Genomic DNA, 17,725 nt, shown 5'->3' with positions numbered 1-17,725 from the left:
TCCACTTCAGTAGCGTGTACTTTTTATCATTTTTGTTTGTTTTGTCATTTATCACGCAAGTGTGACCTTTCTTCCATCTATAATCATGGCAGTTTCGTCTCCAATTACAAGTATGGTTCCTGGGCATGCCTATATATTGAAATGCGGTGTGTGCTCTGCATTTAATCACTGCAGCACAGTGTAGATAAAGGTAGATTTCATTCAGCTGTGTATATATAATTCTTGATCTTTACATGTACAGCGGAAACAAAGGCAAAGATCTCAACACCATCAAATCCCTGCGAGTTCTCCGAGTTTTGAGGCCACTGAAGACCATCAAACGTTTGCCAAAATTAAAGGTATGAAGTCTTTGTATCTTTGTGTTTATGCAGAGAATCTTGTGTTACTTAAAAAAAAGTCAATAAAAAGATTGTTTTTGCATTAACTCCTGCACCAACTGGAAAGGAACAGTTGCGCATAAGTACTTGGCTCACAATGTGAACACTGGCACTCACGCAGAATCTCCCACTGAGATAATGGCTGCCAGTTTAACACTCCAAAAGTGACCTGATTGGAAAGATTTTCTGCAGGAAATTTGTACATAGCTCAGTTTGTAGATTTTAGAACTAGTAATCCTCATGTCAGATTTAAAACTTCTCATCGGAGAAATGTCTTCTTATGTATTGCATTCAAAATACTTCTTTTAAATTGATATTCAGCAATTGTGGAAGTCCCCCACTAAGACCATGTTATTTTGGTTTCCAAGATTGGCTGCCAGCCAAACTGAGGGGTTACTGGGGAAAACAAAATCACCACTTAAACCTTCAGTCCACCATGTCTATGCCGACCATTCTAAATTAATCTCATCTGCCTGCATACGCTCTGTATCCCTCTATTCTCTGCTTGTTTATGTGTCATGTCTAAATGTCTCTTAAACATTACTGTCATATCTGCTTCTACCACCTGCTCTGGTAGCACATATCATGCACCTACCACCCTTGGTGTAAAAATTACTTTGCTTGCACATCTCCTTCAAACTTTCCCCCTTTCACCTTAACCCTAAGCCACATAGCATTTGACATTTTCATCCAGTGAAAGAAAGACTCAGATTATCCACCTTATCTATGCCTCTCAATTTTAAATACTTCTTTAATGTTCTCCCTCAGCTTCCAACGTTCCATCAAAAACAATCCAGGTTTGTTTAACCTCTCCTTATAGCTAATATACTCCAAATCAGGCAACATCTTGGTAAACCTCTCTTGCGCCATCTTCAAAGCCTCCACAGTCTTCCTACAGTGTGGTGACCAGAACAGCAGACAATACTCCAAATGTGACCTGACGTTTTATATGGCTGCAATGTGACTTGCCAACTTTTATACTCAATGCCCTGACCAATGAAAGCAAGTTCATGTTGTACGCCTTATTTACCACCTTATCCACTTGTATTGCCACTTTCAGAGAGCTGTGGACTTGGGCCTGAAGAAAAACTGAATGACAATACTCCTAAGGGTCCTGCCATTTCCTCTTGCATTTGACCTCCCAAATGGCATCATCTCACACTTGTCTGGATTAAACTCCACCTTCCATTTCTCCATCCAACTTTCCAACTGATCTCTATCCAACTGTATCTTTTGATCACCTTCCTCACTATCAACAATTCCACCATTTTTTTTGTGTTGGCTGCAAACTTACTGATCAGACCAATTACACGTTTATGTATATTTCCGCAGCAGAGATCCCAGCTCTGATCCTTTGCAGAACACCATGGGTCACAGACCTCCAGTCGGAAAAAACCACGCCTCCACAACTAGCTGTGTCTTCTGTGACCAAGTCAATTTTATATCCACCTTGCTAAACACCATGGATCCCATGTAACCTAATCATCTGGACCGGCAACCCATGAGAGACCTTGTCAAATGCTTTAGTGAAGGCTATGTAGACAACATCCACTGCCTTACCCTCAACAACCATCTTCCTTACTTCATCTAAAAGGGAGGGTAGCATGGACGCTCAGTGGTTAGTACTGCTGGTTCACAACACCAGGGACCTGATTCTAGCATTGGGTGACTGTCTGTGTGGACTTTGCACATTCTCCCCGTGTCTATGTGGGTGCTCCACTTTCCTCCCACAGTCCACAGATGTGCAGGTGAGGTGGATTGGCCGTGCTAAATTGCCCATAGTGTTCAGGGATATGCAGGCTAGGTGGATTAGCCATGGGAAATACAGTGTTATGGGCATAGGGTAGGGAGCTGAGTTTGTGTGGGATGCTCTTCAGAGGGTCAGTGCAGACTCGATGGATTGAATGGTCTCTTTCTGCACAATAGAGATTCTATGAAAATACTGAAGTTTATGAGACAATACCTCACCTGCATAAGGCCATGCTGACTGTCCCTGATAAGTCTATTCTTCTCCAAATGTGAATAAATCCTATCTCGAAGAATCTTCTTCAATAATTTCTCTGCACTGAAGTGGCATTTACTGACCTATAATTTCCTGGATTATCCTTACTGCTTTTCTTGAACTAAAGAGGATACAAAGATTTCCGTCAAGGCGCCTGCCATCTCCTCCCTTCCTTCTTTCAGTATCCTAGGATAGATCTTATCAGGCCTTGGGGACTTATCTATCTTAATGTTTTTCAAGACACTCAATATATCCTCCTTATTATTGACATGCCTTAGCGTGTCAACAAATCTCTCTCTCAGCTTATAATCATCCATGTCTTTCTCCTTGGTAAATACCAACGCAAGGTACTCATTAAGGACCTCACCCACTTTTTCTGGCTGCACAAATAAATTCTGTCCTTTGCCCTTGAGTGTACCTGCTCTTTCCTTAGCTACCCTCTTGCTCCTAATATGCATATAAAATGCCTTGGGATTCTCCTTAATCCAACCACCAAGGACATTTCATGGCTCCTTGTGACCCTCCAAATTTCTTGTTTAAGTTCTTTTCTGCTCCCTGTATACTCCTCAAGGGCCTTGTTTGATTTCAGTTTCTTTAATGCTTTATTTAATAATTAGGTGAAACAACCCATTAAAAATTTGCTGTTATTATTTTTGCCACTATAAAATCCTGACTGTAAAATGCTGTCTGAGTAATTGCAATTTTTTCCATTAACTGATTGTTTTTGTGGAAAGGAGACAGTGACGAGACACCAGCTTGTAGGGGAAAAAAAAACGGTAAAATTCAATGACAAAGCAAAGCAGCCCTTTCAAAGCATCTCTCACTTTCGACAGTCACAGGTCAAACAACATGGCATCTGTACATCTGGCCTTCCACAGCAGTACAAGTAACTGCTGCCTTGCGTTCTATCCTAACTACATACCCCAGAGTTGAGAAATTTTCAGTTTAATTTGTGCACTGTATGCTGTATGCAATTTGTGTAATTTTTAACAAATACATTTCTCAGGTTAATTGTCAAAAACTCTGGCCGTTTCCTTCATTTCTAGCTGGTCATTCATTCTGGGGACTGGTTGGTTCAGTTGGCTAGTGTTTTGTTCTAAATAATATTCAATGATTTTGTTACTAGTCCAGCTAGACTTGGGATCTACCTCTTCAGCCTGCCCTGACTGCGGAAGACAATGGTAAATCACTGATGATCAAAGAATATTTGCCAAGAAAATGGCTTAGGTTAAGTCAACAGACAATGAGCTAAAGACCTTCCCTTCAGGCAGAGCAGACATACAAGGGCCAGGGTTGGAAAGAACAGACCCCAGTGCTGCTCCTGGCCTGGGCCCACACCCAGTCTACCTCCTCAAGCAGAGTACTCCTGCTCTCTACTCCTACACAGCAGGGTCCCCCAAGAACTCCAGGCCCTGGCTTTTGGGCCCTGATGTATCCCTTTGGCCTGGGCCCTGATAATATACCATACTTCCAGATCAGTGACACTTTGATTTAGGGAGGTCTTGCAGTACAGTGGGTAGAAAAGAATTAGAATTAGATTTTATTGTCATGTGTACTCAAGTACAAGAGTACAAGAGTACAGTGAAAAATGTATGAAGTCACCATACTCCAGCACCATTTAAAATACAAAATACAAAACCAGAATTTTTTATTTAAATAAAGCTAGAGAAGAAATAAAGCCAGGAGCTTCAACTTCCAAGCCGACCCAAGGACTTGATGGCTGAGGAAGCTGTGCTCCATCGTGCTGCCAAGCATATTGATCATTGACCGGCAAATCTTTCAAACACATGGCAGACAGTAAAAGTGGAAGAGATTTCTGGTCAGTCATGATAGAAGGCATGTTGGAACCCCTACCACTACTACCCGTAGCTACGGACAATAATATCCATGTAAAGTGCATGATGCCACAGCAATCTGGACTGCCAGAGGGATCTGTAACACAACAACAACACCCATGTAGCTTCTGATATTAAAAAAAACTGTGATTTTTCAGTGCAGTGACCATATAGTTTTGTTTGTAGTCACCCTATATATTTTTGAGCGTAAGAAACCAGCTGAAGTGAATTACGTTAGCTTTGAGAAGGTCGTTTCACACCACATCAGCCTATTAGCACTGACTACATTTTCGTCGGTTCAAAATGAAGCTTTTCAAAACTCTCAGGTTGATCAGCTGATAGTTTTTGATACGTAACTTTAGACATTGTATTGTTAACAAGGAGTTGATAATCCTTTTCAGGTGCACCAATGTAATTATCATTTTACCTTGTCTTCTCTGGTTAGAGAGAAGCAGATCTGACTCCACATCCCGAGTCTTGTATCTCTCCAATACTCAAAACTGGTATCAATTTTAAATTAACTATATTTGCAACACACCCGATGCTATCAGTTGATCAGATTTTCTGATTAAATGCTTTTTAAATACAGATTGCCACACAGCAATGATTCTGCAAGTCTAGTATTGTCTGTCACAGCTTGTTAATATCTGACTGCAAACTTGTTTCCTTTAGGCTGTGTTTGACTGTGTGGTGAACTCCCTGAAGAATGTACTGAATATACTCATCGTTTACATGCTGTTCATGTTCATCTTTGCTGTCATTGCTGTGCAGCTTTTTAAGGGTAAATTCTTCTACTGCACTGATGAGTCAAAGGATTTGGAAAGAGACTGCAGGTAAACATTTACAAAGAGAGTCAATGGCCGCATTACTTTGAAGATCAACAGAAGGTTCAAGAAATAACAACTTTCAAATGAATTTTGTTGTTTAAATAATTGCAAAATTGTCTTTGATTTAAACAAAATGTTATATCATGTATTGATAAAGTTCTCCTCCTTAGTGTCCTGGCTGATATTATTCATCAATTAGTTAAGCAGATGATCTGGGCATTATTACACTGTTGCTTGTAGAAGCTGGCTGTGCAAATTGTTCTCCTAGTTTCCTACATTATAACAATTACTACACTTCAAATACAATTGGCTGTGAAACATTTTGGGACGTCCTGAAATTACAAAAGGCAGACTGTCAGTACAATCCTTTCTTTAAATAAACATAACCATTATTTAGGGATAGAATTTGCCTTATGAAGCTCAAGATGACGGTCAGATACAAAACAGAATCATGGAATTATTTGTGGTGCAAAAGAAGGCCATTTGGCCTTCTCAAGTCCATATGAGTTTGTAAAAACAATCCAGTCAGTTCCATTCCTGCTTGTTCTCCATTACTCTGGAAGTTTATTTCATTTAAATGTCTATTGACTTGCTTTTGAAATCATTAATTATATCCATTTCCACCACGCTCACGGAGAATAGTTTTCAGGTCATTACCACCTGCTGTGTAACAATGTTCTTCATCCTATCCCCCCTACATCTGCTTAAAATCTTAAGTTTGTGTCTCCTATAGTCATTGCACCATAAACTATTTGGAAGTGTTCTTTCATTTCTACCTTCTCTAACTAAGCTGTCATTATCTCATACACCTCTATCAAACCTCCCTGTAATCTCTTTTGCTCCAAGGGTAACAACTCCTGTCTTCCAAACTAGCCTTGTAACTAAAACTCTGCATCCCTGGAATCATGATGATCAATCTCCTCGACACCCTGTTAACGTCTTTACATCTTTTCTAAAATGTGGTGACCATTACTGGAAGCAAATCTGTAGTTGGGACCTAAACATAGCAGATAGGAGTAGGAATAGGCCATTCAGCCCCTCAAGCCTGCTCCGCCATTCAATATGATCATGGCTGATCATTGAGCTGAATACCCTAATCTCACCCTTTTCCCATGTCCCTTGATCCCTGTGGCCACAGAGCCATATCTTCCACCTTCTTGAAAAACACAATGTTCTGGCCTCTACAACTCCACAGGCTCACCACTCTCTGTGTGAAGAAATTCCTCTTCACCTCAGTCCTAAATGGTTTATCCTTTATCCTTAACCTATGATCCTTGATGGTTCTGGTCTCCCCAAAATCAGGAACATCTTTCCTGCATCTAACCTGTCTAATCCTGTTAGAATTTTGTCGGTTTCTATGAGATCTCCCTCTCATCCTTCTAAACTCCAGTGAATACAATCCTAACCGAATCAATGTCTCCTCATTCATCAGACCTGCCATCCCCAGGAATCAATTTATAAATCTTCACTGCGCTCCCTATATAGCAAGAGCATCCTTCCTCAGATAAAGAGACCAATGCAATTTTCCAGATATGGCCTCACCAATGTCCTGTATAATTGCAGGGAGAAATCCTTGTTACTATACTTGAATCCTCTCACTATGAATGTCAACACACAGTTTGCCTTCTTTACTGCCTGCTGCACCCACATGCTTACTTTCAGCGACTAATGAAAAGGGCACCCGGGTCTCAATGAACATGCCCCACTTTCAATTTACAGTAATTCAAATAATAATCTGCCTTCCTATTTGTGCCATCAAAGTGGATAACCTCATATTTATTCACATTATATTATATCTGCCATGCTTTTGCCTCCTCACTCAGCTTGTCTAAATCATACTGCAACACCTTTGCATCCTCCTCATAGCTCACCCTCTCACCCAGTTTTGTGTCATCTACAAATCTGGAGATATTACATTTAGTTTATAAGGTTTTGGACTAGGTCTGTAGCTCGGGTTGTGGGTGTTGAGGTTGGTTGGCTCGCCGAGCTGCTTTGTTGTTCCGCAGACGTTTCGTTACCGTGCTTGGTAACATCCTCAGTGCAGCCTCTGGTGAAGCGTTGGTGTGTTTTCCCGCCTGGTTTTTTAAACTCTAGGAAACTAACAACAAGAGTACATGAACACCAACTGGCTACAAAAACACATGACTAATACTCACTCATCTCAATCCACATGGACAAGGAGAACCACCACTTCGACTGGAACAACACCAAGATCCTGGGACAGGCTAGGCAGAGACAAGCACGAGAATTCCTGGAAGCATGGCACTCCACGAAGCAGGCTATTAATAAACACATTGAACTCGACCCCATATACATTCCACTATGGAGGAAACCCGGAAGTGAGGCAATCCATTGCAACGGACCCCAGCGTTTAAAAACCAGGCGGGAAAACACACCAACGCTTCATCAGAGGCTGCACTGAGGATGTTACCAAGCACGGTAATGAAACGTCTGCGGAACAACAAACCAGCTGGCGAGCCAACCAACCTCAATACATTTAGTTTCTTCATCTAAATCATTAACATATATGGTGAACTCTAAAGTGGTTCAACAAAACCTCTGCACTTTTTTATTCGATGGCTCTATTTATAAGGCTAGGATCCCATATGTTTCATTAACCATTCTATCAATGTGTCCTGCTATATTCAAAAATCAATGCTCACACGACCACTGGTTCCATTTTTCCTGCATATTTTTAGGATTTTGCCATTAAATCTATACAGCTCGTTACTACTTCCAAACCATATTGCCTTGTGTTTCTGTATATTGAATTCCATCTGCCACTCATCTACACATTCTGCTAGCCTATCTATGTCCTGTTGCAGACATCATCATATTATCTTCACTGTTACCACTCCTTCATGTTTGGTATCTTCAAAAAACCTTGAAATTTTACTTCATGTTCGAAGATCCAAATAATTTATGCAAAGGTTCATGATCTTCATCAACCATCCCTGTTCCTTCATCAAAAATTCAATCACATTAGTCAAACACAATTTTTTATTCATTCACAGGATGTGGGCAAAACTGGCTGGGTCAACAAAGTTTCAAAGGAATAAATTGATCATTCTTTCAAAAATAAGCAGTTAATAAAAATGACGGTTAAAAAGTGCTAAGCAACACAGCGATCTAACAAAACCATTTTTGCCTTTTTGCTTGAGAACTAACGCTAAAAGAGGACAGACTAGGCACAATATCCTATTTATCAGGGAAAGGGGAGGCAATTAAGGCCAAGCAAAGGAGTTGAGATAAACTTGCATTCGCCTCACATGGTGCACGCTGCCAATTGGCCTCTGTGTGATTGGGATGAAAATAGGGTTTGGATGCAAGTTATTTTTCAGCCTGGCCTTTCCTCCTCTCCCAGTGGCTAGATTTTGGGAGGAAGGTAGAGGAGGCAGGCAGATATGCTTTGATGAGACAGCATTGGGAAAAGAGGGAGGAGGTTGTCTTGGGAATTGGGAGTAGAGTGGATGGTGAGAGGAACCATCAACCATGAGACACCACTGAAAAGGAAGAAAGAGATTGGGGTGGGAAGTACATGTGGAGGAAGGAGCCATCAGTCCTGGAAGACTATCAAAAGGGAATAGATGGATGGAGGAGGTCAGGTCTCATGTCAGAATAGCCACACATATTGCAGAACAAGGTTGAAAAGGGCCTTCTAGATAGAGGTGAGGCACTATGAGGTACTTTCATTTTTACCTTGTGCTCTAGCAGTCTCTGGCCCTGTCCAACAGATTAGTCCATGAGTCACCACATGAGGAAGGGGGGAAGGGAGAGACCGGGGAATCGGGTACCTGTTGGATTGACCAATTAATGCAGTTGTTCAGAACAACAGCAATCATTGGCCAGTTAACTCATCAATCAGGATAGACTCCATGCCAAATTGGCTGCTTTGGACATTGACCGTCCTGATTGACAGGCTACTTGGCCAATGAGCCCCGGCTCCCCTACAGGTACAGCTCCATGTCATTAACACCATCTTCTTCCCAGGCTCTTAGTTAGATCTCTTCTCATCATATTGAAATTAGCCCCTTTCAAATTGGAAATTCTATCTAAATTTGTTCCTTTCTCTTCTCCGTCATTAGTGTAAACCTTATAGGATGATGATCACTCTTACTCAAATCTTTCTTGCAAGCAATTGACCCACCTGGGCCCAGAAATGCCCCAGTTGAGCAAGAGCGCACTGATCAACAGAGTTCTCCTGTTCCTTTTCTTCCTCACCCTTAATATTATGCCAGTTGATAGTTGGGTAATTTAAGCCCCTCCCCCCGGTATCCCCACTCTGTATTCTTGCACATCTCTGTGATTCCCCAACAGATTGGTTTCCCTATATCTCAGTTACTACTTGAAGGTCTCTAGAATACCTCATGCAGTGTGATCTTAACTTTTTGTTCCTCAACTTTGAACAAGTAGACTCTGTCCTTTTCCCCTTAAAGACATCTGCTCTTTCCAACAGTGCAATGTCTTCAATCAAAACAATACCTTTAATCTTTTTTCACACCCTTTATTCATATTTGAATCTTTAACATTATTCATAGCAAGCAGCCTTTAACAGACAAGTTGAAGTAATTAACCCGATTTGTACTCCAGACCAATTTAGGGTTCAAAGTGAGAAACCTCTCCAGTCCCTCCCGCCGGCATCTCACCAATGTCAGGTGGGAGTTAGCTGCAGAAAATCTCCAGAGTCGGTCGGAATTGGGTTCATGGCAGGATCTGGTACCAGAACCAACCTGTGAGACTGTAGAATTGAGAAGGGGTTGTGTGAATCAGTGGCAGGTGAGGCTTAAGCCTGTTGTTGTGGAGCATCCTGAAGCAATGGTTTAATTTTTTTTGATTCCCAAGGAAAATACAAAAAAAAAGTTTTAACATTTGTAATATTTATTTTTTTTTTTTATTTTTAACTCTCCACATCCCTCCCAGTTTGGCCTGGCAGTAAATTCATAGTGGAATCCAGGTCAGGCTTCCAAATTAAAATTGCAGTTTGGATCATTGCAATGTATATGTTAAGCATGACCTTGCCTGATTTGACCACATCTCTCCTGCTGCCTGATCTATAGATCAGGTTGCAATTAGAACTGGTCAACTCCATGTGACTCCAGAGAGGATAAGGTCCCTGATCAATTCTAATGATCTTTTTGAGTAGAGTTAAAAACATCCAAAATGTGATGAAAATCAAGGAGGATTTATTCTGGACGAGTAATCTTCGCTGGATTACCTCCCAGGAAGTGAAAGTTAAATTTCCACTCACTCTCCTACTGACTAGCAGTACTCAATTAGACAAATAAACCCCAACACAGAACTGTCACCAGTTCATATTTATTTTGTATCATCTACGTCTTTAGAAAATAAAACTGAGAGTGATGTACAGTGGCTTTCATAGATTTATAAAGCATTCTGATTTAACATTCTTAACATTGGGATAGGCTTGGTTTGTATTTCTTGCTATGTTGAGATTTTAAAGAAAATATTTTACAGATACCTGGACCAACTTTTCATTGTGGCATAGTGTGATCTTGTTAGTTTGACTTTGCCAGTGTATCCTAGTCTGTGTCTGAAATCCCTGGTAAGCATTCCAGATCAATGGAACAACTTTATCCCATTTGAAAATATATTCAACAGTGGACTAGTGTTAATGGGAGCTGCATGTTAATCTTCCCCTCTCCATGAGTCAAATTGACTGAGAATGTTTGCTCTGTTCCTCTCTCCACAGAGGCTGCTAGATCTGTTGAGTATTTCCAACATTTTTTTGTTTCTATTTAAGTTAATGGGAGTCTTCGTAATATTCCAAAATATCTAACCTCACAAATATTTCCTTTAAACTTTCCTTGAGTCATAGAAAATTAGTCATTAAAATTATTAATAATTTGTTGAGGAACTTTTCAGACAAAAATATTCCTTCTGCTGATCCAGTCACTGTGTATTTTGTAGGGGCCAATATCTAGTTTATGACAATGATGAGATTGAGGCAAAACCCAGGGAATGGAAGAAGTATGAGTTCCACTATGATAACGTGCTGTGGGCCTTATTGACACTATTCACTGTATCTACTGGTGAAGGCTGGCCAATGTAAGTACTGTGTTCATGGGTGTTTGATTGCTGAGAGTCGTTAAAAATATTGTTTCTTTGGGAATTAACCGATGCAAAACTGCAACTTAAGTTGTGAAAACTCAGATGCACTAGGCTTAGCGGGTTTTATGATAGGCTGCAGAAAATACAGTGACACAAGCTGCACAATTATGTGGTAACAGGATTGCAATAAGGCAGTCTGATCTGTTCCTTTAGCTTGCAATCACAGCCGACTTTAAATTTTGACAGAATGAGTGTTTTTTGATTGCTGCACTCAGGTTTGTCATATCTGATTATAAGTTGGTCATGTCTCTTCAAAGTAAGTGACTTTTAAGTAAAGCACTTTGTTTCTGAGAGACATGACAAGATACTGAATTGATCCACTTATTTTCAATTGTCTCATTGCTAAATGCAACACACAACCAATGCATTGTATCTTATATGTGACTTTATCTCATTGAGAGAAATTTTATTCGTTTTCAAGGCAGATCCAAATAATTTGTACCGTGACTTCTTTCTAGTGTTCTTACTGCTATCTGAAAGAGTTTCAGATAGACATGCTAAATACAATTATGTGGAACAGTAAATGCAGTATCTGTGCGGTCAGGTGATTAACAGCACAGATTTCAAACAAAGGACCTGCATATAAAACTCAAAGGCAATTCATTTTTTAAAAAGATAACACAGTGTGGAGCTGGAGGAGCACAGCAGGCCTGACAGCATCAGCATGAGTAGGTCCATTTCTGAAGAAAGGTCCCGAACTGAAACGTTACCTTTCCTGCTCATCTGATGTTGCCTGGCCTGCTGTGTTCCTCCAGCTCCACACTGTGTTATCTCTGACTCCAGCATTGGCAGTTCTTACTATTTCATTTTTTAAAAAAATGTTTTACACATGATCTATCAAAAAAGGTATCTATCAAACCTAGGGTTTCAGTATTCAGTAATTGGGCATGGAAATTTGGGAGTTGGGTCAGTGTTTTTTTGTATTAGCAATTTGAAGAAACCTGGAATATTTTAGATGCCAGAACCTAAAGAGTTTTTGATTGGGCTCTGGTGGAAGGTTAAGGCTCATGATGCTGGAAACATTGATTATCAGAGATGAGTAAAAGTAATGATGAGATGATAACAAGGCTAGGTATAAAACAGCATACTTGGTTGGAGGACAGGACTACTCATGGAGGTGTGAAGGAATGATGTTCAGTGTATCACTACAATAATGACTTAGCAGCAGAAGCGGAGCAGCATGCAGGAAGAGGTTCGAAGGCATGTGCTGGCAAAATGTAAAGGAGCACACTAGTTTATGGATAAAACAAAGAGTGGTAGCAGAAGGAGTATGGAGAGAGAAAGATTATAGGCTGGCAGAAACATAAGGGAAGACATTGTCATCTGAGATGCAAACGCTTATGAAACTTTGAGGGAGATGACGAGCAGAAATTCCAAGACTTGGCAGGGTGACAGATCTCGTGTTTGGATGCATGGCTGATATGATATAATGGTAATGTGCCTAATATTGCTCTTTTTCTCTTGTTATACTGGAAATCCTTCAGATGGGCTGTTTATTCAGTTCCTCTGAAGCTGTGGTGAGGATCTCATTGAAAATTATGATTGTTTATAGCTTATAGAAAAGATGGATTTCTTAACCAACATAAGTGAAATGATTTACATACAGCATTGTATTGTTCAGTGTTAAATGGAACTGGTTCATCTAATTAGAATTTAAAAGTCATTAAACAATTCAAATATAATTTTAATATCTATTAGAGTAGACTGAATTTTAGAAGCGTTTGGGACGTGGAGTAGACAGTCTAAGTTCCTTGTGACCATGTGTAAATTTGGGGCCACAGGTTTTCTGCTGATAAAATAAAGATTTGTTGTCTCTAATGGATTGTGAATTAACTTCATAACATGTTTGTTTTCTCTTCCTCAGAGTTTTGAAACATTCGGTGGATGCTACAGAAGAGGATCAGGGACCCAGCCCCCGCTATCGCATGGAAATGTCCATCTTTTATGTTGTGTACTTTGTTGTGTTTCCATTCTTCTTTGTGAATATTTTTGTTGCACTTATTATCATTACATTCCAGGAACAGGGCGATAAGGTGCTGTCTGAGTGCAGTCTCGAGAAAAATGAGGTATGCATCAAAAATGTAATATTTGCTGACCTACTTATCGACTACTCTATTTCTAAATTTCCTTAAAGGTTGCTTTTCATCTCTGGGATTAAAGGATAAAACCTGACCCTCTCTGACAAGAAAGAATCTAATCATTGGCCCTTGACATTACCATTGGTGAATGCCCCACCGTAAACATCGTGAGTGTTACCCCTGACCAGAAACTGACTGAATTAGATCTCTAAGTACTTTGGTTACAAGAGCAGGTCAAAGGTTAGGAGTTCTGTGATAATTAGCTCACCTCCTGACTCCCCAAATCCTATCCACCATCCATAAGGCACAAATCAAGAGTGTGATAGAATAATCTCCACTTCCCTGGATGAGTGTAACAGCAACAACACTCAAGAAACAGGCCACCATTCAGAACAAAGGAGCAGACATGATTGGCACCCCATCCATCACCTTAAACATTCACTCCCTTCACCAATGATGTACACTACCAACACTTTGTACAATGAATATAATGCAGCAATTCACTGAGCTCCCTTCAACAGTACCTTCCAAACTCATGATCACTTTAATCTAGAATGACTAGGACAGCAGACGCATGAAAAACCACAACCTGCAAATTCCCCTCCAAATCACTCTCCATCCTCACTTGGAACCATATGATTGTTCCTCAATTATCACTGAGTCAAAATCCTGGAGCACCTTTCTGAACGTCACTGTGGGCGTATCTACACCATGTGATTGCAAGAGTCAGGAAAGTGGCTCACTACCACCTTTTCAAAGATAGTTAGGGACGGGCAATAAATGCTGGCATATCCAACAATGCCCACATCCCAAGAATAAAGAAATAAATTGTAGTAATTTACTTTTTTTCAACTGGAATGTTCAATATTGAATACACTTAGACTTATTATTCCAAACTGACATTTGATATTTCCAAACTGGCAGAATAATTTCTTCCTTTTTAATAAAGTCTACTCATTCTCAAGTACTCATAATGACCTATACAGCCATTGAAAATATTTTTCTATATTTTATGTTTTACATTATTAGAAGAACTAATTGTTCCAATCAATTATTTTGACAAGTTTTAATATTAAAACTAATCATTTAGAAAACTCAATAAATGAAATTCACCAAAGGGTTGAGCTATTTAGAGCACAGATAATGGATAATTTCTGTACAATGATAAAGAGGTGAATACTGCATATATGACTTAATGTAGTATACAGAGAGAAGTGTAAATAGTAGAGACAGTGAATATATGATGCAGAGAGTTTGTAATGATGGAACATTTGAATGTAGGACAGACAGCACATTATGTTTACGAGAGTGAAAACAAGTTAGAAGGATCATACAAACTGGCAGCTGACTGTGAAATAGAAAGAGAACTTCAGACTAGGGCAGAGATAGTAATTAGGGCACACACAGATTACATAAGAGTAAAGGATGTAAATAAAGTATAGAAAATGCAATGTGATTAATCAGTGAGAAGAAATTGAAGAGGGCACTGTTATGAGGGAGCTAATAAAGGAAACAGTGAACGAAGGACAGAAGTAAAATTAAATGGCCTTATGAATGAAAGTAGCCAAATTATAATGGCTGTCTGTAACTTTTTTTTAATTTCCCCTCGCATTTGCAATTACTTCCTATCTGGTAGCTCAACTTAGGATGCAAGATTTGATGTAGCATACGTGAAATGAATTGGAGGTAGTACAGTTGCTGTACAAATGTACAAATAATACAAATGGTATTATTTCACTGTTAGTTCATGATGCTTTCTTGTTGAAAAGTACTGCATAAGTATATCTTTAGGTTGCATTTTTGAATATTGTGTGATTTTTACTTTGCCCTTCAAATGTTACAAGGCAAAAATGTTGTGATAATTATAACCTTGTTCAATTCAGACACATTGGTTGTTTCCTTCCAGAGAGCCTGTATTGATTTCGCTATAAGTGCCAAACCACTGACTCGCTACATGCCACAGAACAAGCAAACTTTTCAGTACAAGATGTGGAGATTTGTGGTCTCCCCTCCTTTTGAATATTTTATTATGGCTATGATCGCAATCAATACTGTAGTGCTGATGATGAAGGTAAGATGCAACAGCAAACACTCTACAAAACTGAGGTAATTTGAATGCTGTTATTTGCTGTACTTCAAACACAATTAGAAATTTTGCTTCGGTGATTTTTGTGACGAAAAAAATCTGCTTTAAAGAACGCCAAATCTTTTATGTGGCATTTTGCCATTAAGAAACCTAATCTTTTATTTTCACAAGTAACAGAGCAGTCTTCAGCACAAGTTAAAAATGCTTGAAATAGCTGTCTGTGCACAGTTGGACAATTGCATTATCCAGAGCAAGAGTAGTGATAATTTTTACTTTGGGCTATAGTGGATTAGTCATCCATTCAATAGAAATGAAAGATGTGAGCGAGATATGACAGGATGGCTGAATTGGTGTGCCTGTTCATACTGTCACCCAAAGTTCATGTACAATAGTCATCATCAAGAATCCGATAGGCAATTGGAAATTATCATGTTTTAAGCTGAAAATTTTGTATCAAGTAGTCACTTGGCTTGTGGTTATTACCCATTATATCGTTTAAAAAAAAACTACGTTACCATAGTAGGATTTGGAACTAATGGAATCCCATTCAGGAGTACTTACTGTCATAATTTGTGATGAATAAGCAATTTACAAATGTCATTTGAACTTGAATCCAGATTAAAATAACCTGTCTTGTTTTATACCAACCACATAAATTAGTTGGTGGTCTAATTTAATTCTAAGCTGTTTTTTTTAATTGCAGTTAATGGTTCACTTCAAACCACGTACTTTTGTTGGTGTTTATATTAAAAAAAACTTGATATGATGACATTCATTTGTGTGTTTCTTGAGAGGAAATGAATAGTTTATTACCAGTGCATTGCATGGTCAGTGTAATAAAAACTCTGATTACTGCTCATGAGACTGGCCTTGAGGAAATTAAAATTAAAAAAAAAATCAGCAACACCAATTTTGATGATTCCATCCATGGAGCAATCAATAAAAAAGAACTGTCACAAGATAATTGGTAAACAAATCATTGACTGCTAAGTCAATCATTGAAACAATGATTAGGCAAATGCAAGGTGTTGCATTTTGGTAAGACAAGTCAGGGCAGGACTTACACAGTTATTGGTAGGGCCCTGGTAGGGTTGTTGAACAAAGAGACCTTGGGGTGTAGGTGCATAGTTCCTTGAAAGTGGTGTCACAGGTAGACAGGGTGGTGAAGAAGTTGTTCAGCGGTCAGAACACAGAGTATAAGAGTTGGGATGTCATATTACGGCTGTACAAGACATTAGTGAGGCCACATTTCGAATTGTGTATAATTCTGATCGCCCTCCTATTGGGAAGATGTTATTAAACTGGACAGGGTACAGACAAGGATGTTGTCAGGATTGGAGGGTTTGAGCTGTAGGGAGAGGCTGAATACGCTGGGGCTTTTTTTCTCTGGAGTGTAGGAGGCTGAGGGGCGATCCTATCGAAGTTTATAGAATCGTGAGGAGCATAAATAAGGTGAATAGCCAAGGTCTTTTCCCCAGGGTAGGGGAGTCCAAAACTAGAGGATATAGGTTTAAGTTGAAAGGAGTGAGATTTAAAAGGGACCTGAGGGACAACTTCTTCACACAGAAGGTGGTGCATATATGGAATTAACTGTCAGAGGATGTAGTAGAGGCAGGTGCAATTACAAAATTTAAAAGCCATTTGGACAGGTACATGGATAGGAAAGGTTTAGAAGGATATGGGCCAAATGCAGGCAAATGGAACTAGTTCAGTTTAGGAAACCTGACTGGCATGAATGAGTTGGGCTGAAGGGCCTGTTGCAGTGCTGTGTGACTCTATAACAAGTTGATAAACAGTGAAAGAGTTGGGCCCAAGTGTGTGGAACCAGAAGACATAGTTGAGGTTTTAAATGAGTGCTTTGTATTCACTGTAGAGAAGGAAGATGTAGATATCGAAATCAGGAAGGTGGTCTGTGATTACTTGAAGAAATTAGCATTGAGAGAGAGCTGGTATTAGCAGCTTTAGCAAGTTTGGAAATTTGAAATTCCCAGGCTCAAATGAGATATATGGGATGGTGGAGAGGTGCCTCTGACATCAATTTTCAATTCCTCTCTGGACACAAGAGAGGTACTATAGGAATGGAGAGCAGCTAATGTGTTAGCATTATTCAAGAAAGGTGTTAAAGATAAGCCAGGGAACTAAAGCAAGTGAGATGACCATCAGAAGTATGGAAACCTTTGGGAACAAATTTTGGGGGGGACAGACAGACCCTACTTGGAGGGACAAGGATTGATTGACGGTAGTTAGCATGGCTTTGTCAGGAGGAGACAATGTCTCACAAATTTGATTGTATTTTTGTGATTAGGTATATAAATGAGGGTAATTCAGTTGATCTAGTCTACATGGACTTCACTAAGGCATTTAACAAAACCTTGCATGGGAAACTGGTCA

The 17,725-nt window shown here is 39.6% G+C and overlaps 1 protein-coding gene across 1 annotated transcript in view; it reads left to right on the top strand.

The window, feature by feature from the left end:
- Positions 1 to 242: 242 nt before the first annotated feature.
- Positions 243 to 17,725, top strand: part of LOC109926711 (probable voltage-dependent N-type calcium channel subunit alpha-1B) — a 235,086-nt gene continuing 217,603 nt past the window's right edge. Inside the window, exons 1-5 of the mRNA XM_048613606.1 lie at positions 243 to 338; positions 4,887 to 5,047; positions 10,970 to 11,107; positions 13,035 to 13,236; positions 15,155 to 15,319. Coding sequence (XP_048469563.1) covers positions 4,947 to 5,047; positions 10,970 to 11,107; positions 13,035 to 13,236; positions 15,155 to 15,319 — 606 coding nt within the window. The 5' untranslated portion in view covers positions 243 to 338; positions 4,887 to 4,946. The remainder of the gene's footprint in view (positions 339 to 4,886; positions 5,048 to 10,969; positions 11,108 to 13,034; positions 13,237 to 15,154; positions 15,320 to 17,725) is intronic.

This window comes from Rhincodon typus, chromosome 28, assembly GCF_021869965.1.
Source record: "Rhincodon typus isolate 14 chromosome 28, sRhiTyp1.1, whole genome shotgun sequence".
In the NCBI taxonomy this organism is placed as follows: domain Eukaryota; kingdom Metazoa; phylum Chordata; class Chondrichthyes; order Orectolobiformes; family Rhincodontidae; genus Rhincodon; species Rhincodon typus.
This window is presented reverse-complemented; position numbering and strand designations above follow the sequence as displayed.